Source organism: Ichthyophthirius multifiliis, assembly GCF_000220395.1.
Source record: "Ichthyophthirius multifiliis unplaced genomic scaffold scaff_1120509250940, whole genome shotgun sequence".
NCBI lineage: Eukaryota > Ciliophora > Oligohymenophorea > Hymenostomatida > Ichthyophthirius > Ichthyophthirius multifiliis.
Window position 1 is genome coordinate 9,509 of NW_004086356.1, and position 25,060 is coordinate 34,568.

At 17.6% G+C, this 25,060-nt stretch overlaps 7 protein-coding genes across 7 annotated transcripts, besides 35 other annotated features; 4 read left to right on the plus strand and 3 right to left on the minus strand. All coding sequences in view use genetic code 6, as the record gives it.

Moving 5' to 3' along the window:
- Positions 1–267: 267 nt before the first annotated feature.
- IMG5_115480 (protein kinase, putative) lies at positions 268–1,815 on the plus strand (the record flags this gene model as incomplete). The annotated part of the gene is made up of 3 exons (XM_004034653.1): positions 268–790; positions 841–941; positions 988–1,815. 3 exons carry the CDS (start codon positions 268–270, stop codon positions 1,813–1,815), a joined length of 1,452 nt encoding a protein of 483 aa, XP_004034701.1.
- Positions 1,720–1,752: a microsatellite.
- Positions 1,816–2,309: 494 nt separating the features above from the next.
- Positions 2,310–2,835, plus strand: IMG5_115490 (hypothetical protein; the record flags this gene model as incomplete). The annotated part of the gene is made up of 2 exons (XM_004034654.1): positions 2,310–2,537; positions 2,779–2,835. The coding sequence occupies 2 exons, from the start codon at positions 2,310–2,312 to the stop codon at positions 2,833–2,835; spliced, it is 285 nt and encodes a 94-aa protein (XP_004034702.1).
- A 2,558-nt stretch (positions 2,836–5,393) lies between these two features.
- Positions 5,394–5,474: a microsatellite.
- A 1,560-nt stretch (positions 5,475–7,034) lies between these two features.
- Positions 7,035–7,129: a microsatellite.
- Positions 7,066–7,129: a microsatellite.
- Positions 7,130–7,166: 37 nt separating this feature from the next.
- IMG5_115500 (hypothetical protein) lies at positions 7,167–9,252 on the minus strand (the record flags this gene model as incomplete). Its single annotated transcript, XM_004034655.1, has 4 exons — positions 7,167–8,364; positions 8,486–8,559; positions 8,622–9,181; positions 9,228–9,252. 4 exons carry the CDS (start codon positions 9,250–9,252, stop codon positions 7,167–7,169), a joined length of 1,857 nt encoding a protein of 618 aa, XP_004034703.1.
- Positions 7,278–7,343: a microsatellite.
- Positions 7,434–7,544: a microsatellite.
- Positions 8,368–8,475: a microsatellite.
- Positions 8,407–8,481: a microsatellite.
- A 746-nt stretch (positions 9,253–9,998) lies between the features above and the next one.
- Positions 9,999–10,052: a microsatellite.
- Positions 10,053–10,527: 475 nt separating this feature from the next.
- Positions 10,528–10,579: a microsatellite.
- Positions 10,580–10,991: 412 nt separating this feature from the next.
- Positions 10,992–11,036: a microsatellite.
- Positions 11,037–11,645: 609 nt separating this feature from the next.
- Positions 11,646–11,670: a microsatellite.
- A 41-nt stretch (positions 11,671–11,711) lies between these two features.
- Positions 11,712–11,762: a microsatellite.
- Positions 11,763–12,257: 495 nt separating this feature from the next.
- Positions 12,258–13,468, plus strand: IMG5_115510 (hypothetical protein). Its single transcript, XM_004034656.1, has 2 exons — positions 12,258–12,933; positions 13,000–13,468. Exons 1-2 carry the CDS (start codon positions 12,503–12,505, stop codon positions 13,247–13,249), a joined length of 681 nt encoding a protein of 226 aa, XP_004034704.1. The 5' UTR covers positions 12,258–12,502; the 3' UTR covers positions 13,250–13,468.
- Positions 12,701–12,758: a microsatellite.
- An 11-nt stretch (positions 13,469–13,479) lies between the features above and the next one.
- Positions 13,480–13,504: a microsatellite.
- A 486-nt stretch (positions 13,505–13,990) lies between these two features.
- Positions 13,991–14,034: a microsatellite.
- Positions 14,035–16,044: 2,010 nt separating this feature from the next.
- Positions 16,045–16,145: a microsatellite.
- Positions 16,075–16,160: a microsatellite.
- Positions 16,161–17,716: 1,556 nt separating this feature from the next.
- Positions 17,717–17,789: a microsatellite.
- Positions 17,790–18,771: 982 nt separating this feature from the next.
- Positions 18,772–18,864: a microsatellite.
- A 71-nt stretch (positions 18,865–18,935) lies between these two features.
- Positions 18,936–19,649, minus strand: IMG5_115520 (hypothetical protein; the record flags this gene model as incomplete). The annotated part of the gene is made up of 3 exons (XM_004034657.1): positions 18,936–19,138; positions 19,185–19,473; positions 19,515–19,649. 3 exons carry the CDS (start codon positions 19,647–19,649, stop codon positions 18,936–18,938), a joined length of 627 nt encoding a protein of 208 aa, XP_004034705.1.
- Positions 19,141–19,183: a microsatellite.
- Positions 19,145–19,179: a microsatellite.
- Positions 19,649–19,710: a microsatellite.
- Positions 19,649–19,767: a microsatellite.
- Positions 19,768–19,926: 159 nt separating this feature from the next.
- Positions 19,927–19,989: a microsatellite.
- Positions 19,927–20,013: a microsatellite.
- Positions 19,944–19,989: a microsatellite.
- A 259-nt stretch (positions 20,014–20,272) lies between the features above and the next one.
- On the plus strand, positions 20,273–21,337 carry IMG5_115530 (mitochondrial carrier protein, putative; the record flags this gene model as incomplete). Its single annotated transcript, XM_004034658.1, has 5 exons — positions 20,273–20,435; positions 20,479–20,649; positions 20,705–20,899; positions 20,949–21,223; positions 21,272–21,337. The coding sequence occupies 5 exons, from the start codon at positions 20,273–20,275 to the stop codon at positions 21,335–21,337; spliced, it is 870 nt and encodes a 289-aa protein (XP_004034706.1).
- A 51-nt stretch (positions 21,338–21,388) lies between these two features.
- Positions 21,389–21,426: a microsatellite.
- Positions 21,427–22,004: 578 nt separating this feature from the next.
- Positions 22,005–22,043: a microsatellite.
- A 314-nt stretch (positions 22,044–22,357) lies between these two features.
- Positions 22,358–22,392: a microsatellite.
- Positions 22,393–22,522: 130 nt separating this feature from the next.
- Positions 22,523–22,570: a microsatellite.
- Positions 22,533–22,576: a microsatellite.
- Positions 22,577–23,038: 462 nt separating this feature from the next.
- Positions 23,039–23,090: a microsatellite.
- Positions 23,091–24,055: 965 nt separating this feature from the next.
- Positions 24,056–24,092: a microsatellite.
- Positions 24,093–24,127: 35 nt separating this feature from the next.
- On the minus strand, positions 24,128–24,640 carry IMG5_115540 (hypothetical protein; the record flags this gene model as incomplete). Its single annotated transcript, XM_004034659.1, has 1 exon — positions 24,128–24,640. One exon carries the CDS (start codon positions 24,638–24,640, stop codon positions 24,128–24,130), a length of 513 nt encoding a protein of 170 aa, XP_004034707.1.
- Positions 24,641–24,662: 22 nt separating this feature from the next.
- Positions 24,663–24,705: a microsatellite.
- Positions 24,706–25,060: the final 355 nt, after the last annotated feature.

A 25,060-nucleotide genomic window follows, 5' to 3' on the forward strand; every position in this document is an offset into this window, starting at 1 on the left:
ATTATAATATAAATCTAAATCTTTTATAATATTATTTGAATAATTCTTTATTTTTCGAATATTTTTATTATAGTTTTTTTTATAAAAAAAAAAAAAAAAATGGGTAACTTGTTATGCATAAAAAATGAAAACGAATATTAAGGCAGATAATTAAAAATCTAGACTTCAATAATTGAATTAGAAAATGATGATGAATTAATATATCCGTCTAAACAAAACAGTAATATTTCATTAGATTCTTTTGTTATTTTAAGAGTAAAAATAAATATGAATTTATATATTTTTTAAAAATAAAATAAAAAAAGAATATAGGATAAGGTTCATTTGCAAAAGTTTATTTAGTTTAAAATATACGTTCATGTAAAAAATAAAATATTTAAAAATCAAAATAAAAAAAAATATATAGAAAAGATACATGCAATGAAAGTATATAATAAATAACACTTAAAGCATTAAAATATAATTTTAAAAAGCTTAATGGAAAGAAACATACTAAAAAATAATACTTCTCCATTTATAGTTACATTATATTATGCGTTTTAAGCAAAATAAAACTTGTATTTGATAACTGAACTTGTGTTTGGAGGAGATTTATACAGACATTTATAAAAATTCCAAAAATTCGATGAAGAAAAAGTAACTTTTTATGCTTCTTAAATCGTAATGGCTTTAGAATGTTTACATTAATAAAATATTATATATAGAGATTTAAAATTGGAAAATATTTTACTTGAAATAGACGGTTATATAAAGCTAACAGATTTTGGTTTATCTAAAGATTAAATCAAAAGTTTATTATATATATTTATATTTTTTAAAAAAAATAAATAAATAATAAAGATAATGATTTAACTTATACCTTTTGTGGTACTCCTGAATATATGGCACCTGAATAAATAAATAATAATGGACATAATAAGATGTGTGATTTTTGGCAACTAGTAATATTTTTTTTTTTTTTATATAAAAATTAAAATTAAAAAAAAGGGAATTTTAATATATGAATTGCTTTGTGGAAAAACACCTTTTTGGTCAAGTGAAAATAGATACAAAAAAGATTAAATATATATAAATATTTTAAATGGGAAATATCAATTTCCTCATCATTTGTCTGAAAATGCTAAAAATATAATTTATTTTTTACTATAGACTGATTTTAAGAAAAGGTTAGGGTATAATGGGTTTTAAGAAATTAAAAATCATCCTTTTTTTTAGAATATAGATTGGGATTTAATATATAAAAAGTAAATTAAAGCGCCTTATATTCCTCCTATGAGAGGACCAATTGATCTTCAGAATTTTAATCCAGTATTTTGTTATTATATTTATTTTTACTTATTTAAGTTTTTTAATTTAATTGTATATTATACTTTATTTAAGTTTTTTTTTTGTTTAAAATAAGATAAAATATTTTTATATATTTATTTTTTAATTAGAAATATATAAAAAATAACGAATATGAAATTTAAGATGAAACTACTTTTAAAAATATTGATGATGAATATTATTAAGGATTTTCTTATTCTAAAAGTAAGAATTTAGAGGTATGAATTTCATTTTTTTTTAAACTATTATATAAATTTAATTTCTTTCTATTTTATTTTTAAAGAAAATTATAAATAATATATATTAAATAAAATAGAACTTGTAATTAAAATATATATTTATATTATATAAAATATACCTATTCTTTTCCCTAATTCAGCAATTTATAAAAAAAAAAAATACAAATAATACAAAAAATACAAAAAAAAGGAAAATATCCTTAACAAAAAAATATAAATATATATAATTTAATTAAAATAAAAATAATGAATACAGGAAATCCATAAAACCAAACAAATCATTTATAAAATATAACCCAATTAATGCAATAACAGATAGCAAATTTACTCCAACAACACCCATAAGCTGCCCAAAAATAATAATAATAAAAAAAACTACCAGTATTTAAATATATCCAAAAAGAAATAAATAATCCAACTGACTTTCAAAGGTAATATTAGTAAATTTTTAAGACCACATTTTTAAAATGGGATGAATGCTCATAATGCCTTTAATAATATAAATCTTATATTCATCAATAAGAGTCATTCGGTTAAGCAAAGCCTTATAAATAATGTGAAAAATGCATTTAATAATTTAAAAATTTAGAATAGTAACTTTACGCACATATATTCTAGAAAAGTGATGAGAATTAAATAAAAGAAAGCCTACAAAAATTAAAATCTATTGGGGGAAATTTAAAGGTGTATTGCGGAAAAATTCTAAAAAAAAACGACATCGGATTTAAATGCTTCGACTGTGAAATGGACCCCACATGCATTATTTGTTAGGAATGTTTCGAAAAAGGGAACCATATAGGTCATAGAACTATTTTATAAAAAGGATGTTCCGGATGCTGTGATTGTGGGGATGTTGAAGCGTGGAAAAAGGAAGGTTTCTGTTAAAATCATTAAGGTTTTTTAAACGAAAGTCAGATTTCGGTCGAGTAAATAGACGAAGGGGTTAGAGAGAGAATAAAAGAGGGTTTTTTAGTGATTTTTTATGAAGTTTTGAGCTAAGTGGAGGTTTATTTGGAAAAAAAACAAAGCGAAGAATTTCTTTTTAATGTTTATTTGTAGAAATTAATAAATTTTATTTTTGAGTTTATGGAAAATATTTCTGAAAAAAATCCTATTTTGTAAAATCTTATTAATTAATTACTAAATACAAACTCTTTTTTCCCTGAAAATTAATTCACTTTTGTCCATATATGCGAAGATATTATTAATATAGGAAAAGCCTAATAAGAAGAAAGAAAGTGCTTCTGTAGTATTATGGAAATGCTTTTGAGATATATAACTTTTTTTAATTCCGATAATTAAAAAAAAATTAAAAATTTTTTCATATCTTTATTTAATATTTACTAGTTTAAATAAAATTTTATAAAAGCTTATACTAAGATGTACTTTTTCTTTTTTTTAAGAAGCCAAAATGATTCGTGTGTTTTTTTAGAAAATTCAAAGTTTTAAGATATTAGTGTTTAGTTGTTTACTTCTGATATTTTATCGAAATTTGCTATCAATTGTAAAGTTGAAGAAAATCTTATTTAAATTAAAGGGAGCCCAAAGGAGTTTTATTTTGAAATTTTTTTAATAAACTGGAAGAAATTACTTAAAAAATAGAAGAGAAGTACGAGGAAAATATTGAAGTGAGTTATTTAAATGCATTCTATCATATAAAATATATTTCTTAGAAAAATATTAGCTTAGAAACAATGATTGAAAAGGATATTTTTTAATAAAAAATAATTCTTTTATTATAAAAAATACACTTTTTTATCAAATTTAAGAATATTAAAGAATACGATCTTTAAAACTAAGAAATTAAAGAAAAACAAATACTTGCAGGTTTAGAAATAGAGAGTTAAATTTTAAAAATATTTAAATGTATAATCGGATTTTTAAATTAACAATAAAATAAAGTTAAAAGAGATGATTTTCACATATATATGATTAAAAGTATAATTTAAAAAATAAATGAAAACGAACATTTATTTAATCAAAAATAAATGCAATTTAATTCCATTCATATTCCTTTACATAGAGTTCTAGTTAGTTTTTTACTTTCATATTTTTAATTTGATTTTAATAATGTTACTTAAGATAAAATTTAATTCCTTGAACAACAAACCTCTTTTAATTTCTCCAATTTTTTTAAAACTTAAATTAAATACCCTTTAAGAGTTATTAATTTTATTAAAGTAAATTTTAAATAAATAACCATTTATTTTAATTATACATATATGTATATTTTATTTTAAAATAATATACATTTATAAAGGAAATTGAGTGTGGATTATGGAATTTTCATGGATAATGCTTTTAAGTATAATCATATTACTATGCATTTTAGGAACCTGGATTATAAATGTATGATTCATTATTTATTTGCTTTGCTTTAAAAATATGTGATAACAATATAGGATATTAATAAATAATAGAAAGCTTTTCTAACAACGATGTATTTAAGAAAATAATTAATAATCAAGCAAATCAAATAAAGAAGAAAAAAAGTATTTAAATTCCTTAATAATATAAGGTTTTTTCTGAATTAATATCTTATCTATGTTTCATATCTTTTGATTAAATCAATGTTTTTAATTTCTCTTATTAAATGCTAGGAGATAAATCTGGGGAAATAGACTTTTCTTTAACAAATAAATTCTTATCGTCATATATAAACTTAAATTTAAAAGAAGTAAAAGCTCAATAAGCATAAACAGAATTAAAAGATTATTTAAATAAAAACATTGATATTGTTAAATAATTATCATAAATTGCTGATTTTTCAAATTAAACGAAAAAATTTATAATAAAGAATGAATTTGCGACTTAATTTGAACCTTTCTTCTTTTTTTGGCTGCCTTAAATAAAGGCTAAAAGTTAAGAGAATATTTTCTTTTAGAAAAATAAAGTAATTAAATATAAAATTATATATATTTTATTTTTTATAAACAAAAAAAAAAGTCAATTGAAAAAACAGCTTTTCTTTTAGGAAATATATAATTAGAAAATTAAAATAAACAATTTATTTAAAATATTATTACGTTTCCTTTCTTTTAATTTTTAGAGTAAATAATTAATAATATAACTGTAGATAATAATAAAATTCTCCAGAACTTCCTTATATATCCTATTTTGAAATTAATTAAAATTTACTAATAAATATATAATAATAATGAGGATATAATCAAATAAAAGACAAAAAAGGAAAACTTGAAAATCCTATTTTAAACATATTAAATATATTAATATAAAAAAAGACATTATTTTAAGTCGAGATAAATGATTCGATTAATAATTTATTAAATTAAGAAAAAGAAAAAGTGTAAAAATTAATATTAGAAGAAGAAAATTAAGAAAATATAGACGAAGAAGAAGAAGATTAAACTATAGACATCCGAAAATTAAAATAGAAAGAAAGACAAAGAGAAATTCTTGAAAAATATGAATAAAGATCTATAAGCTTTTCTAAAAAAAACAAAGACTAAATTTCTTAATTTTTAGAATAAGAAAATTCTTCAGCAAAAAATGAAAATTTATAAGAATGCATTATTTGCAAAAAAGAAATTCAAGAAAATGAAAAAGTGGGTATAGCAGTATTTTTAACAAAAACAAATATATATGAATTCTAAGAAAATAATCATTAAGTAGAAAAATATAAAGGAAATTGGATTGGAAATACATGTAAACATATTATGCATAAAGAATGTTTTGAGGAATATCTAAGAATTAAAAATAAAAAAGATTACCATAATTAATCAGAACTATAAGCAGAATATAATTGTCCTTAATGTAAAAAACTTTCAAATGTATTCATTTTAATACATTAATATAAATAAATATTTGAATAAAATAATAATAATAATAATAATAATAATAATAATAATAATAATAATAATAATAATAACATATAATATAGTAATAATAGTAGTCCAAATAAAATTATCGAAGAAGAACTAAAAATACCATTAAGCAATTTAGAAACTGAAACATTTTATAAAAAACAAAAACTTAATACTACAGATATTATTCTATAAGATATCGACTACTAAAAATACATACATTTCTAAGACTAGATTGTAACCCTTTAAGTTTTACTTTAACCTGAAGAATTCGAGGAAGAATATAATTAATAAAAACTATATTTTCAATAAACCAAAATAGAAAATGAAATAAATAGCCTAGAATAATTTGAAGACATAATTTTAAATTAAATAAGAATTTTCGATTTTAATAATTGCGGGAATAGTTTCTTAGTTAATAAAAACAAGCTTTTTCTATATAGATAATTTTTAATTTAGCAAAAAATTGGTTTTTTATTTGCTTTTAAAAATGATCAAAATACCTATAATGCATTTATTCAAAAAAAATCAAGTTTTTTGACGTTTTTCGATTAAATGATGGATAATTATTAAATTGAAGATAAAAACTATTTTTTAGAAGGCAATATAAAAGAACTATACACTTAATATTTATTTTATTAATTTTCATTTTTCCTTAATACATCTTAATATATCGTTTTAATTAAATAAACAATACTTAAAGTAATTTAAGTCAAATTAATCCAAGTTTAAATTTCAAAAGGAGAGTTTTAAGCAAATAAAATACTCTAATTTTTCGACTAAGAGGAATACTGCAGACTTATAATAGATATTATATATCGAGTATGTAATTTATTAACTCTGTTCATTGATTTGTCACCTGAATAAGCTTCTTTTATAAACGAAATATACTCTTCTTATTAAAAAGAATTAAGAGTAATACTAAAAAATTTATTTTAGATTAAAAATTTAGAATTAAATAAAGAATATATAATAAACTTAAACAATTAAGTCGAATTATTATCTATTGAGAAATTATAAGAAAATAAAAATATAAAAAAAGCAGCAAATTCACCAACTTTTAATTTCGTTTAATTAGAAAAAACTTACAATGACTAATTTTAAAAATACTAAAATATAAAATGCGAAATATGTAATAATTTCTCTAAATTAGGAAACCTCTCATTATGTTTAATTTGTGGTAAAACTATTTGCTCAATATCTTGTACTACTTTAGAAAAAAATGGACATTAAGGAAATCTTAATTAACATAGTTTGCAATTTCATTGTGGAAATTCAGTTTATTTAGATTTAATTAGCAGTTAGTTGATTTTGGTGGCCTCTCCACATAATTTTAAAGATAAGGAATTATATACAGATAGTTTTGATAGACCTTTTTAGTAAAAAGCAAATGATTGGAATAAATTTAAAATAAACAAATTAGAGTTAAATAAAGCTTTTGGACATGTTTTGGAAAATACTTTAGCTTAATGGATTTAGTAATTAGAATAGGCATAAAATATAAAATATAATTTATAAGTTTACTGAATTTTTTATTATAAAAAGTTAATTCTATTTTAAATAATATACAAATGTTAAATAAAATAATAATTTTATTTTAATAAAACAAATGATTATTTTTATAAAAGAAAAAAAAAATTTAAAGATTAATATATAAATATTAATATAAAAATTAAATATATATATAAATATATATATATATATATATATATATATATATATATATATATTTATATATATTTTATTTTTTCCAATTATTATTCTTTTTTTTATTTAATCAATTTTTATTTTATCCAAAATTTACTTATTATGATTATTATATAGGAAATTATTATTATTGTCCTAAATTACCCTAGTTTCCTTAAATAAATATCTAATTAAATTATTATTATGTATTTTAAGCATATCCTTATTATTATTATTCATATCCTTATTATTATTATGCATATACTTACTGATTATATTGTTAATTATTTTATTAATTAAATTATTATAACCCACCAACAGGAGGTTTTCCATTAACATATTAAGGTTATTAACCATTAGGAGGTTGTCCTCCAACAAATTGAGGGAAACCACTTACTGGAGGTTGTCCTCCAACAAATTAAGGCAATCCACCAACAGGGGGTTGTCCACCAACAAATGGAGGTAATCCTCCGCCGACAATAGGTTAATTTCCTGCTACAGGAGGCAAAGGGTGTTGATATTCATTAAGATATCCCCCTTAATTTAATAAATTAACACCAAACTGCATCGCATTATTACCAACTTAATTAACTGGAAGTTAAAATTAGCTCATATTGACCTGTTGCGGTTCTTAAGGTTTAATTCCTTAAGAACACATATATTTAACTAATTAATCAGGCACCTCAGCTAGAACTTCTTTTGCTAAAATAGCAGGATTTCCCTAAAAATTTCTAAAAGGAACAAATTAAACAATATCTCTAGTAGCTTTTCTCCCCTTAGAATCGGTCAAAATACATCCATCACCATCTAATTTATTCATATTTGTAAAATCAGCACTTCCAACACCTACAATAATAACCGAAAGTGGTTAATCAGAGCCTAAAACTAGTGAATTTATAGTATCTTACATATCATGTATTTCCCCATCTGTAATAATTAGTAAAACAGTATAAATTTAAGAACCTTATTATTTGCATGCATATGTTACTTTCAATGTTTCTTATAATAAAGGATTAAAAAGGGTGGGACCACTCAAACTAACATTTTATAAAGCATATTAGTATAAATTTAGCATTTCTGACATTCCACAAGCTTCAACATCTGAGGGATTTCCACTTAAAGGAAAACAATGAGAAACACCATTTAAAAACATATTAGGAAACTTAGGATGGCCTCCAAAACCAAAACATGGAACTCTTTTATCAAAATCATAATCAAGTAATATTTCTCCTACTGATATTATTGCTTATTAATATTAGTTTAAACAATTTTGTTATAAGAAATGTAATCTTTATATATATCAGATATATATAAATATATATACACATAAATATATATTTATATTATTTATTTATTTATATATTTATATATTTATATATTTATAAATATTAATATATATAATTTATTTACGATTATGGTGTTGATACAGATCCATTTGAGGCTGTAAAATCAACTGCTAAAATAACATTAAGTTAAGTATTTCCCTTTATATAATCTAAAAAGCTAGGTCTTTATTATAATTAAAAATTCATAAGTACTAATTTACCTCTTTTTTTTTTTTCTTATCAATTAACTCAAATTCTCTTTTACCATATACAAGTTCGTTCATATTAAATTAAGTTTCACCAATAAATTAGAAAACTTAGCTTTTTTCCCAATCCCAGCATTCTACTTTAATAGGTCTAAAAGTGTCTCCATTATATAATATCTATCCACTTATTTCAAACGGTCTCCATACTGGGTTTAAATTTTCCATTATAACTTCTGTTTCATGACATAAAATTTCGTTTTTATCTTCCCTAACTCTTTTAAATCTTAAAAAAGGGTCGCTTTTACTAAACCAACCATCTGTATTGGCTAATTTTATCCCTTTCCATTACATAAAAATATAGTCTCGGCATTCTTCTTATGCCTCACTTAATATTACTATATTTCCAGTTACTTAGTTATTTTTTGCTTTTAGTTAAGATATATAAACATTGTTTTTAGATCCGACTATAGCACCTATTGTAGTAAAACACTCACCAACAAAATCGAAACTATTTCCTCCATCATCATCTAATACTTCGAATTTACATTCTTGTTTTATTTCGAATACATAATCGACTATAAATGTCTTTTTAAAGTTTGGATTTAGATTATCTTAGATTACTTCTGTTTAGCCGATTCGTATCCATTTTAGGTTAAGAGGTCTTTTAAGCAAAAAACTACTTAAGCATCTGTTTTGGAAAAATAATCAAGATTTTTTAATTTCCGACAACTTATAGATAATTCAATCTTTTTAAAGTTCTGCTCTTAAAGGTTTAATTACATTTTTTAAAAATTATTATTTTATGTTTTTTTTTTTTCAATATTATATTGTATATATTGTTTATATATCCTAGAATATAATATTCTCAATTATTTAAATATAATTAATGTATTATATAGAAATTAACTTTTTTAATTATTATTTTTTAAATAATTCAAGTTATTTCTTTATAATAAATAAAATATTTAATATGAATAAGTCAAATAATTTTTTAAATAGTAATATAAAAATAATTATTATTATTAATATTTTATTTTATTAAAAATAAAAATCTAATTGTCATTAAAAAAGTAAAATATTTATTAATTAAATAAATCAAGTTTTAAATTTTTAATTGAATAAGAAATATATTATAAAAAATATAAAATAGTTTGATATAAACATATAAAACTTACTTATGCATTAGAAAAATATAGAAAAATTATAATTGTAAAATTATTATTAATTTTTTATTTTTTAAATATAATTAAATATTATATGATTTAATATTTATTAAATAAAAAGTTTATTTTAAAAAAAATGTAAAATTATTATTATTTAACTTTATAATTTTATCATATATAATAAAATATTATTATTAATAGGAATTATATTTTTTTTTCGAATAATAACAAAAAACTATAAAGTTTATTATAAACAAATATATAATTTTATATTTAAAAAATAAAAAAATTAAAAATAAAGTATATATAAAATAAAATGATATTAATTTTTTTCTAATTATAATTAGTAATAATGACATTTTTATAAAAAATTCATAAAAAAAAAAAAAATATTGAATTATAAATTACTTTGATTAATTTTTATTTATATTCATAATTTATCTATTATTAATTTTATAATAAATAGAAATTTTAAGTTATAAAATAACCTATTATTATAGAAGAGAAAAAAAAAAACAAACAACGCATATATATTTTATATATAATTATATTATTTATAAATATAAATACATAAATAATATTAAGAAAAAATGGAATAGAATGAATAACTTTAATTGTTTTTAAAGTCAGTATGGAAACTCTTAGATTTAAATGTATGCGAAAATAAAGAAACTTTATTAAATGAAGAAGATGACTAGTTTTATAATTAATTGTAATAACAATTATAAGATATATAATAAAAATTATAAAATGACATGTAAAAAATTAAAATTAAAATAAAAAAATTTAAAATATAAAATAAAAAATTAAGTTGCGAAATTGATAAGCTAAATGAATATAAATTTGATAAATAAAATGAAGAAATTTAGTAAATAAATGAATAATTAGAATATTTAGAATAATAAAATTAAGAAATAAAAAATACAATATAATAAGAAGAAGAAGAAAATGCACAAATGTGCAATTTATTTACTGAAAGTGAATTATAAAATTACTAAAATATTCATTTATTATAAGAACTAGAAATATAATTTTTAGAATAAAGTAAATATTAATAAAAAAATGAAGAAATGGAATATTAAACTAAACTTTTAAGAGAAAAATAATTTTAGCTTTTAAAAGAAAGCAATATGTATTAATATTAAATATAAGATTAAAATAATAAAATTAATAAATTAACAAAAGAACTCTCAAATATTGACAATTAATATAATTTGTTTTCAAATAAATACACTGAAATTAAATAAAAACACGAAAATTAATAAATTTTAAACAAAAATATTTAAAATAAAATTCGAAATTTGAAAAAATCTATAATTGAAATAGAAAACGAAAATATTTTTTTCCAAAAAAATAAAGAAATACTTTAATATTAAATTGAAAGTATTATTTAAGATTCCTCATAAAATAAAACTGGATAAATGGACTAAACATACAAATATAAAAATGAATTAAATGGACTATGTAAATCTTTAAAAGATGAAATAGGAGAATAGTTTAATGATAATTTTTAATGTGAAATTATAACTTAATGGTGATAGCTATAATATTATTTAAAGTAAGTAATTTTTTCATTTTATATAAATAATGAATTAAATTATTTGAGATAATAAAATTGAAATAGCAATAATATTTTTATGATTTTACATTATATTATATTATTTTCTTTTTTTTTAAATTTATTTTAAAAATGCATATTTTGCATTATTCTTTAAAAAAAATAAAGATAAATATACACAAGTGTTTTTTATATTAAATTTAAAAAATAAATATATTATATTAAATATTTATTATTCTTATAGTATTATTAAATTAAATAAAATGCAAAGATAAATAAATATTTATATTGATATTATTATTTTTTCGTTTTTAAAATTATATATATATATATATATATATATGCAAAATTATAATTATTTTATATTATATTATTTTTTTAATGTATAATATTTTAATGTATATCTATATTGTTTTTAAAATTATATCTATAATAAAATAAATTGAATTATTTAAATATTATTAATAGATAAATACAAATAATTATTATTAAATAAAAATATTCATATATTTTATTTAAAATTATTTTAATTTTATAATTAAAATCCTTATATTAATAATTATATAGAATTTATAGATATATATTATTAATATAATTTATAAGTCCATATATTTAATTATAATAAAATTTTAAAACAGCTTTTCATTTAATAAAGTAATAATTTATTTTGATTTATTAAATATAAATCCGCATTTATGTATTTAATTATAAACAAATTAGATTAAAATAAATTAAAGATATGAAATAAAAATAATTTATTTATTTTTTGATAAAATATTTTTCTTTTTTAATTAAAAAAAAAAAAATATAAAATATTAATAACTACAAAATAAAAAAAAGCATAAATAAATATGATATTTGGGTATTTTTTTTTTTTAAAAAAAATACAATAAAAAATAATAAAATATACATATTTAAAAAAATTAAAGTTAATTTTGGAATCATTTTGGATTTTTGGGTGGCAATTCTTAAAATTTAGACAAACTTTTTAAAGACAATGAATTAACAGTAGAGAAATTTTTAGATTAAGAAAACATTGTATTTGACATAAAATAAAATTCCAATAAATTTTACAATTAGTAAATAAAACCTTAATAATATAAAATAAACTCATATAAAATAGTATAAAAGAAAACAAAGAATTTTTAAAATAATTGATAAATTATGCTATATAAATGCCTGATAAAACTTCAGAAGATGAAAAAATATTATATAAAGTAAAAAAAAAAAAAAAGTACATTAAAATTAAAAATAAAAAAGATATCCATTTGTTTCTAGTGAAATATTAGGTGTATAAATAAGAACTTTAGAAAATTTATATTTTGAAATCCAATAAGAACTTGACGAATCTTCCGAAATCGAAAAAGAACCAAAAAATGAAAACGAAAATGAAAATGAAAATGAAAATGAAAATGAAAACGAAAATGAAAACAAAAAAAAAACACAAGAAAATAAAGAAATTGAAGAAAATATTTAAAAAACTGAACCAAAATATCAGTTAATTGAATAAATATTCTAATTTATTGAAAATAAAGAAGATTTAGATGACACTTTATCAGGATATTTTGGAAAAGTTTTAAATAATGTATTTACACCAAGGGGAAATGTAAAAAAAATATATTTTTTATTTTTTTTAATAAAAAAACAATTCAAAAAAAAAAAAAAAAAAAAGTTCTTTAAATATATTTCTTCAAATAATAAAACAGAAATCTTAAATAATTTCGTAAAACATGTTTAAGTTAGAAGTATTGCAAATTAATTATAGAAATTACTTTTAAATGTCGGCAATGAAAATAATAATAATAATATAGATGAATTTTCCAATTAAAGATAATATTTGTTAGATTTATTAATAACTGATTTAAAAATAGGCAATAATTTACAAAAAATAAGCATTTCTTCTCTACTTATTGAAGTCTTGAATAATATTCTTGAAGAAATAAATTTCTAAAGAACAAGTACTGTACTTTAAACTGTGGAAGGATATATTTTTGAAGGTAATACAATAAAGGATTTGATAGAAGTTCTTTTAAATACCCAAGATGGATAGGTTTAGAGCAAAGTTTCGACTGTTTTGGGATTAATTGTGGTTGTTTATAATAAAAAATATTAAAATAAACTAAGTAAAGAATCAGAAAACTAAGAAAATAATTAATAATAAGAATAATAATAAGAATTATATGGATTAAATAATTTTATGGATTCAGTTGATAGAATAATATAGATTCTTTAAAATTAATCGAATTCTGGAAAAAGAAAAAATTAAAATGGAGAGGAAAATTAAGTTTTTGGAATGGGTAAAATTAAAGTTGTAGATTTAATTTCTCATATTTTTAAATCTAATTAATTACTTTTGATTGAAAAATTCTGTGAAAAAGGATTAATTAAATTATTATTAGTATATTTATATATATATATTACTTGTTTATATTTATTTATAAAATAAAAAAAAATAGTAATTAATGATAAATAATAAATGGAGTAATATTTTACATATTCTTATTGATAAAATAATTAGTGAGTGTTTAAATTTATTTTTTAATAATAAATCTTAAGTAATTGAAAACGCTTTGTTTGTTTAATTTAATTTCTTAGATAAAATTGCTGAAAATTTAACTAATGAAGTCTATAAAAGCAAGTGAAAAATTTATTTAATTTAACACATATATATATATATATATATATATATATATATATATATATATATTTAAAATCATAAATAAAAGAAAAGGATATGTTGGATTTTTAATTAATTTCAGTAAGAAAATTTAAGAAAATGATAATTGTGAAAAATTGAAAATTTATAAAAATTAAAACGAAAATTGGAAAAATTTCATAAATACATTATATTAGGATATTTGTTAAATTTAAAATTAAGATTTGGGGGGTGAAGACCCTAAAAAAAGGAAAAGTGAAGAAAATTACGATGATATTAGTAAATATGAAATCGATATTTAGAAAATTTACGAAGTATCATTCTATTTATTTATTATTATTTTTTTTTCTCTAAAAATGTATTTTATATTAAAAGAAATTCAATTAGTATTTGAAAATTTAAAAATAACAAAATTAATAAAATGAAAATAATGAAAATGTAGAAGAAGTAATAAATGAAAAAGAAATGCATGATGACTTTGATTAAGAAGATTTTTGTTAATAAAATTAAAATGATAATATTATGGAAGCTTAAAAAATACTTTTAAATAACGAAGAAAATTAAGATAAGTAATTTTTGATTATTATTTTATATTTATTTAATTTCTTTAATATGTTTTGTTTATGTTAACTAGGGAACATTTTATTGAAGGAGAAGTTAAAAGTGAATTTTTAAATCATAATTTTTGGGCTATTTAATAAAACCATAATATTGAAAGCTTAATAAACGATCTTTGATTTATTTAATAAAATAATTCTATTTTTTTATCTTTTTTTAATTTAATATAATAATATTAATTTTATACAAATTTTTATTTTTATTTTTTAAAAAAAAAATTACAATAAATAATAATTTTGAATTAAAAACAATAAAAAAAGTTTTCAAAAATAATTAATGAAAACAAAATATAAAAATATTACTAATAATCTTAAAAATAAAAAAATAATATTTAATTTTTAATTAACAAAAAACTAATATATAAAAAGTAAAGATTATTAATTTATTAAAAACATAAAAAAATTAAATTTTATTTTTATTAATTATATTTATTTTTTACAAAAAATTAGAAAAAAAAAAAAAAAAAACTGAAAGAAAAGAAAATTAATATTCAATTAATAGACTATAAAAATTTATAAGTTTTATTTTCCAAACTAAACTCACATTTTTTATATTTTAAACATTTTTCGAAATATTTTTTAGCATTTTGTTATTATTTATTTTAAAAATAACATCTACCAATCAAATGATAAGCATGATGTAATAAATAAAAATGATTCGAAGGTATCTTTTTTTTATTTTTTAAATATCTTTTTCAATTTAAAATACTTAATTATAATTTTTTTTCAAGCAACCGCATATAATTTTCAATAAATAATTACTTGAAATATTAATAATATCATTATCTTAATTAGAAATAATATTCTCATACTATTAATCTGTATCATTAAAAAATCTTTATAAAGTACTTTCACTTAATTTAGTTATTTCTCTTAAAAAATACAAAATTTCATACTTTATAAATTATTTATTTTTCCTAAGCAAATATTTTATACATAACTTCATAATATCATCATCAATATTAGATTTTTCGTTATTATATTTCTATTTTTATTTTTAACATTAAAAAAATAAAAAATAAAATGAAAATAACTTTATTAATATAAATAGTCATCAAAAACCATAAAATCATATCATTTTCTGAATTCTTTTCTAAATAACAGCACCCTAATAATACACAAATGCAACTTTTATGAGGTAGAAAAAGCATTACTTAGGTTTTTTATTTACTTAAAGAAACCAGTTTATTCAATTGAGAAAAATCCAAATTATTAAATTTCTTATTCAAAGCAATCTTTTCAAATAAATTAAAATCAAACTAAAAAAAATCCAATGAAAAAACAGCAATTTCTTCAAAATATTTTATACCTTCATCCCAATCAAATTTTGATATATAAAACCATCCTTTTTCAAATTTTAAATAATATGCAGTATCTTATATTTTTTTTCCACAAAATAATAAAGCTTTATTTATTAAAATAATAGCGTCATCAGGCTTTTTATAATATAAATAAAAATATGGATTTAAAAAAAATATAAATATATATATAATTATATAAATATATATATATATATATATATATATAAATATATATATATATATATATTTATATATATATTTACTTTGGAATACCTCCAAGATAATAGAGACGCCATCCAATAAAAAAAAGGACATTAAGGTAAACTTCTAAGCATTTTTTTAATAATTTAAATTGACTTTTCCAAATCATGATTTAACTCTACATATTCAACTGCCAAAAAAAATGATGCATAATTTGACCTAATAGATTTCTAATTAATACATAATTCGAGATGCTCATAGCCGATTTTCTTATTATGCTAGATTCCAATAAAATTAAGAACTTTTAAAAAATGAGGCGGGATCATATTTAAGCCGATATTGATTATTCCTGAAATAAAAAAAAATCTATTTTAAGAGTATATATCGAAAATAGTATTAATTTTTTTTTTATTTTCATCAATTTTAATTTTGACTTTTTAGAAAGACAAATAAGCATTTTTAAAACAAAAAAAAGCCTAAAATTTATTCTGACTTAAAAATTCTAAAAGGCCTTTCATTATTAAACTTTCTGCTTTCAATAAATATAAAGAATAAACTTTTAATTTTTTTTTTTTTTTTTCTTTTTATTTTATATTTTTTTATATATAAATAATCATATCTTCGAATTTTTGTAATGTTTTATAAATCAAATATTTATCTCCAGATATTAATATTTACATTATGTCAGGTTCTAAAATTGCGTATTCGAAATTTATGTTTTTTTCTTTATATATACTGAATATTTTAATTGCTTTTTAAAATTAAAACTACCATAAATAATTATATCCCTTTTCAAAGCATTCCTCTATTGTTAACTTTTGCTTTTTTTCTTCTTAGAAATATTCTTCTAAAATACTATTTCTTTGTGTCATTTTTTATTCTTCATATTCCTGTATTTTGTATAGTATTTTATTTTCATTTTTTTGAGTATTTTATTATTTTATTTTTACAAGTTTTTCTTATAACTTTTTATCTAATAAAACTTCTATATTTTCTTCTAAATCTATTATAATATTAGTATCTTTCGGAATTTCTACATTTTTCTTTTACGCATTATTAAAATTAGTATTATCATTAAAAAAATTCATATTATTTTATTAAAAAATATGTTTATTATTTTAAAAAATATAATCGTTTTCTTAATAAGCTTAATTATTTTCTTAACAAATCTACATATTTTCTAAACTTGTATTATAATTTTTAATTTCTTAAATTTTTTCTTAGTTTTTTAAAATAAGTTCACCAGTAGTACATTTAGAATTAAAATTTGAGTCTCTTTTTCGTTAAATTTCACTAAGATTCCATTCATTTTTAAATAGTAGAAAGTGAATTTTCTATATATAATTATTCGCTTTTTTAATCAAAATCAAAATGTTTAGCATTATCACTTTTAGTACTAAAATAAATAATTTATGTTTTTTCTTTATAATTTCCCTATTTAATATCTTATAATGAAGGTTTGGTTAAGCAAATACCTCTATTTAAAAGTATATTGTTTTTTAAATTTTGAAATCTAAACTCGTTTTCTTAAGGTTCATTTGCAATATTAATTTCTTCATCTTTAGAAAATTCTAATTCTATCTTATTTTTTTCATCTAAAATAATATTTTCTTTTTATTTTTTATATTCTAATTATATTTGTATATCTATTTTTTCTTATAAAACATTATTTTCTTATATTCTATTAATCTGGTTAGTTTTTTTTTCATCAGAATTTTATAATTCTTTTTTATAACTTTTATCGATTTCAATTTTATTAATATTTTAAATATAATTATATAAAATGTCTATTTCTTCTGGATTTTTTGGTAAAATCCATATTTTATTTTAATTATTTTTAGTTGTGATTTTTATAGATTTCTAATTATTAAAGTACATTATTTCTATACAATATTAACACCCAAACAAATTTATAATTCCTTTTTATTGTTTAGATGTATTTGTTTTATAATATATTAATTATTCTTAATCTAGTATATAATATCTCTTTATCTTTAATTAAGTTTTTTATCCAAATTTAAATAATTCTCGTCTATCATTTCGAAAAGATTTTATATATTCTTCATTTAATTTAAATGAGTTTTCGTTCATAAAAAATAATAAATTAATTTAAATATTATAATATATTTATTTATTTATTTTTATATAATATTTATATTTTTTTATAATTTTTTTAAAATGTATATAAATTGATTATATTTAATTTTAAAATAAATGTTTATAACTGACAAATATATCATTATTATGTTTTTCCTTTAGTACTTAAAAACCATTTAATTATATTTAAATTTTTAAATAAATAGTAAAATAGTTAATATAATATTTTTTGTAAACAAAAAAATTAATACCTATATTAAATTAATCTTTTAATTATCCAAATATATAAATATATTTTTTTTTTTTAAATAAACTTTATAGAATGTTTGATATTATTTTATAAAAACACCCAAATTATATGTAATATAATTAAAGATTATTACTACTAAATTGAAAATAAGAATTCTAAATATTAATTTTTTAATTTATTAAAATTTTCTAATTTTATAATCAATGAAATATGTTTAAAATTAAAACTTAATGTTCATATTTTCTAATTAAAAAACTTATTTAATTGTTTTTTAAATTTAATTAATTAATAAATATATATTTATCCCAATAAATAAAATATATAAAAAAAAGAGAAAAAATAATAATAATAATAAAGTTGATTTAAAAAAAAAAAAAAAATAATAAAAATATAAAAAATTACTTAAAAAAAAAAATATATATATATATATATATCCTTAAAACATATTTCAAAATATTCTATTTAAAAATAAAAAATTAACATTTTTCAATGATGTCCATGTTAGTGTTCCATATTTCCATTTTTAACTTTATCTATGGCTTCTTTTCTAACTTTTTAAACGAAGTTTTTTGCTTCTTGATTCACTCTTTTTCTTTAATTGATATTTTCAATATTAGATTAGAAGTTTTCATATAAAAATCCATTCTTATCATATTCAGCGTAAATTCTTGCATTTTCAGTAGTACAAGCTATAAAAAAATATTATATAAAAATAAAAAATTATTAAAAAAATACATAATCTTAAAAAGTTAGGTCTCGTTGCGCTTCTTTTTTCATATTATTTGAAAAAATCTCCTAAAAGGAGTGAATCTGAAGAATTTGTATCAAGACCACCAACTCTATAATTTGCATTAAAATAATAAAACATTCCAATTAATCCTAAAGTAAATACAATATAAGTTGAATTATAAAGTATTTCCTTTAAGGCACCCCATTCATCTCTAACATACATTTCACTATAAGTTATCATATATTCAGGATATACTTAATCATAAGCCCACATATTATTATCGAAAATTGAAATCTATTTTTATTTTTTTAAATGCTTATTTTTATTTTTTTTACTTCACGTTTATGGACATAAATTGGATTTAATGATAAAGGGACATCTGGTCTGTCCCAACCATGACCTCCCCTTAATTATTGTTGTTTGTTTAATGCTAATTTAAAATGATTGTTTAATATTCTTCTTAGGGCCATTTATTTTATTATTATTATTTTCTTTATTTTTTTAATTTATTAATTATTATTTCTTTTTTTTATTATGCTTTTGTTTTTTTCTCACTTTTTTATTTTTTTTTATTTATTATTTTAATTTACATATATAAATACTTTTTCATCTTATTATAACATTTATTTATTTCAATAATATTAAATTAATTTTGATTAATAAAGAACTATTTATGTTATTAATATTAATATATAAAAAAAGATATTTATTTGCTTTTATTTAAAAAACAAACAAACAAAAGATAAAAAAACAATTAAATTAAGATAATACAAATAAAATAATTAAATTAAAATAATACAAATAAAATAAAATTAAAAAATTTATACAAATAAACAAAAAAATACAAATAAAATGTCTGACGGCGACCCGAATTTGATTCCGACACTTGCAATATAAAAAAGAATACGTATATTAAAGTTAAAATCTTAAAAAACATATTTTTATTTTTTTTAAAAAAAGGCGAAAGACAATAAAAATTTTTACTTTCAAAACATAGTCATGATATAATCATAAGGTATCAATAATAAATGAATTAAATATGTATGATTGATTTTAATAACAAATATAAATAAAAAGTGCGATAACAGCTCCAATGACAACAATATATGTATCCTTATAATTATCAGTTTTACCTCATAAAAATCTATACGGAGATGAAGTAAAAACAGATACTAAAGCTTTAGGTGAGCTTTAAAAAGGAGTTACTACATAAGATAGGCGTAAATTTGAGTTAATATTGAAATCAGGTTCTTTAGGTAAATAAATAGAATAATAAAATAATATAAAATTAAAAAAAAGGATCAAATATGCCTTTTAGGGCTCCAGTATATACAAGTTATAAAGACGTAATATAGTCGTTAAAAAATTAGGGATTTTAGGGATTTTATAAAGGCAATTTATTAAGTTTATTTTATTAAGTTATAACAGCAAATTTACGTTATGAAACTTTAGGAATGTAATAATATTAAGGTGTTGGTGATAACGTTTCTTAACTATCAAAAACTTTAGTAGGTTAAAAAACTAGAGATAATAAATATATTTATATTTTTATATATTTAAGCTTTGGGTATTATTTGCGCTATAGATGTTATTTGTTAACCTATTTAGCTTTTATCTACACGTTTTATACTTTAAAATAGAATACCGGAATTTAGTACATATAAAAGTATAATGTTCGCACTTAAAAAACATAGAAATAGACCCAAGGAATTATTATAAGGTTTATTTTTAATAGAAATGAAATAATTTAATAATATTAAAAAAAAAAGGTGCTAGTGGTTAATGTGGCAAAAATGTTGTTTAATTATTAATTAATAATGTAATTGGGTCAAGTGGAAATATATAAAGTTATTTAATTTCCAGTTTTATAGGACATTTAACTGTTTATCCGATTTTGACTGCTGTTAGAAGACTAGAATGCTAATCTAAAATTGCTGGAATGATTCCTAAAAGATATGGAGGAACTTGGCATGCAATAAGGCTTATTAATTAAGAAGAGGGATTAAAAGGACTATATAGAGGATTTATTGGATATAGTATAGCAGTAATAATGCATTTTTAACTAATTATATATTTTATTTTTTAAAAAAAGAATTTGATTTCTACTTATAGTGTTTTGTCGTTAAATAAATATGTTAATAGCGCTATAGATTAATGATTTTTTATATTATATTTATTTATGTTTTTTTTTTTCAAAATACAAATTTGAATATATATATATATATATATATATAAATATATATATATTTTAGTATTTAAAAATATAAAAATCATATGAAAAGTATTCATAAGTCCAAAAAATTATTAATTGTAGATGATAATAAAGATTTAATAGATTAAAAAAATATAATCTATACAAATGATATTAAAATAATTACCCATTTTTTATAAAGAGATGAACTAAATTAATAAATAGAAGTAAATATTTTATGTCCAGAATTAATTTAAGATTTAGATTTAAAATAATATAAAATAAATCTTGAAACGTAAAATGTTCAAGATTTCGATTTAAAATTATTAGAAATAGATAGTGAATTATATAAATAAATACATCCAGAATTAAGAAATTATCATTTAGTAAACCAATTATTAGACTAAGGACAGAAAATAATGTAATAATTTTTAAAAGAAAATAAAGAATTTGTTTATTTTATAACTTTGTTTAATTAAAAATTGAAATAATCAATATCAAATATTGAATTAAATAGGCGAAAGTGTTAAGTTTTAATTTTAAATAAAATTAATTTATTTATTTTTTCAAAAAAAAGGTTCTTGAATTTAAAATTAAAGTAAAAGAATGTGAAGAGAATTTATTAGAAAAAAATAAAGAAAGAATTTTAAAAGAAATGATTTTAAAAAAAGAAAAGAAAAATATTTAATTAAATAATATTAATTTAAACAAAGATAAAATATTTTAAAAAATTAAAAAATAGTTTTTTATAAATAAATGTATATCAAACAATACAATATTTTAAATTATAATGGATGAATATAAATTTTATATAATAAATATGAAGTAAATTATGTTAGATAAATAAATTTTTCTATAAAATGTATTTAAAGATTGGAATATAGTACAAAATTTTGATGAAAACATGTATTTTGCAAATTAATGAAAAAAAAAATTAAATTTTTAATATTAAATTTTATAAATTTCTTTATGTGTTAAGAATAAAAATAAATATATTTATTGTAAAAATATTTATTTAAAAAAAAAATAGATTCGTACTATATTTTTATTATAAAATACAAATTTATTAAAAGCTTAATATATATAATATTTTATTAATTATTAAAAATAAAAAAGAAAGAAATGTCAGATTAAGATGAAGAACAACTTGTAAAAAATTAATTAAAAAAAATAGAAAAATAATAAAAAAAAAAGATAAAAGAATAACTTAAATATGTATCTTTTGAAAAATTACTTTAAATAAATTCCAAATAAAATTCAATAAAATAAAATAATTCAAAATCTTTGCCAAAATTTTCCCAAAAAAATAATTAAGGAATTGAAATACCAAAAAAAAAGCACCAAAAAGGAGCGTATATATAAAAAAAAATATACTAAATTAATTATAAAAACAAATAAAAAGTCCTATAGAAAGAGATGCAAAAAGACCCGTATCAGTATTCCAAAAAGTTGTAACATCATAAAGAAAAAAAGGTAGAGATCCTCGTTTTGATAGCCTATCAGGGATATATAATGATACATTTTACAAAGAAAGTTATAGATTTATAGACGAAATGAAATAAAAAGAAATCGAGCATCTTAAAGAAGAAATAAAGAAGAAGAAATACACATAAGAGGAAGTTTTTATTCTAAAAAACAACTTAGGATAAATAAAAGGAGAACTAAAATTAAAAGAAAAAAACGATAAGATAAAATAAATAAAAGATAAATACAAAAAAAATGCCAAAAACTAAATTCAGTCAAATAAATTGCCTTATTTTGCCAAAAAAGTTAAATAAAAGAGGACTTTTTACGAGACCAATTCGATAAGTAAGAAAAAGAAGGAAAATTAGATAATGTAATGAAAAAGAAAAGAAAACTAAAAAGCAATAAATTAAAATAAGCATTTCATTTAGTATAATATAATAATAAATAAAAAAAATTAAAAAGAGAAGAAGATTTATTAAAAAAATGAAAATAAATAAATAAAAAAATATATATTTATTTATATTTAGATTAGATTTGAAAAAAATTCTAATAAGAAAATATTTATTTGTAAATGTAAATATTATAAACTTATACTTTTTTTTTATTTATATATGAATTATTTTTCATATTTTTTTATGAATAACTTTAGATAAAATTATTTTTTAATAAAATATTTATTTTTAATATAGCTTTTCATTTTTTCCTTTATTTATTAATCATGCATATAATAATTTAAAGATTTTGAGTCACATTTTATAATAATATTAGTCTTACTGTTTTTATTTTATTTTTAAATGCTTAATATATTTAATGAAATAAAAATAATGTTTATAATATAAATATTAATTTAAAAGTATTTATTAAATACTTTTATAATAAAAATGAATAAAACAAATTATAAATAAAAATTAACATATTTATTAAAAATAAATTTATAATAAAAAAATGAATAATAAATATTTAAAAGTTTAAAATTAAGTAAATATTTTTAATTTTATTAATTCAAATTATAAATAAATATTATACTCTATAATAAAAAGCCTATAGAATCAATATTATAATGATTTCTATAATTTATAATCATTTTAACATCTTATTTTATTTTGAATAAAATATAAGTATAGTAAAATTATAGGCTTTGACTTTATATATAAAATAATTCTATTTAAAAATGAATATTTAATAGTTTATATTTAGCTTAAAAAATAAATATTTATCTATATATAATTATATATATATATATATATATATATATGTAATTTTATTTATATTTTTTTATTCCATATTTTTTCAAATTTTATTTTCTTAATCAGCTTTTTCTTTGTATTTATTAATTTCTTCCCTTCGTCCAAAAAGATAAGGTAAAGGTTCTTCAACTTTAATATTAGTTTATTTCAATTCACCGTCAATAATTAATTGTTTTGCGTAAGCTTCTAAAGGGTCAATAACACGCTTATGAGGTTTTGTTTCCAATTTTACTTATATTTTAATTTCATCAATATAAGCTTTGAATGATAAAGGTTCGTTAATTGCAAAATCAGCAAGTATTTTTCTATTTAATTAAATATTAGATTAATTTAATGCCCATATTAATCTATTATAAGGAAGATTATGTTCTCTTGTAGCTGCGTTTATTGTTTATATCCATGATGTTCTACAAAGTCTTCTTCTTACTTTTCTATCTCTAAATGAATATCTTAATGCTTTATGGACACGCCCAGCCATTACTCTAATGCAATTTTTACTACGTCCATAAAAACCTTTTGCAAGTTTTTTATATTTATCTCTTGAAAAACCGGCCATTTTTTTATTTTATAAAGATTTTTTTTTATCTAATATTTATTGTTTTTATTAATATATTTTTTTATACTATATTAATTTGTAAAAAATATTATTTTTAATTTTTTTTCATCTTCGCATATAATTAATAATATATATATTTCTAATATGCATTTTTTATTTAATTTTTTTATATTATAAATAAAAAAAATATTATAATATTTATTTTAAAAATTATAATATACAAAAAATGCATTTATTATATATTTATTTTAATATTATTTAAATAATTTCATTTGTTTAAAAGTTTAAATGTATATATTTATATTTTATTAATATAAAAAATTAAATACTTATTTTACTAATAAAAAAAAATACTTAAATTCAAAACTTAAATAATTAACCTTATTAATATAAAATATTTTTATTAATATGATTATTAAA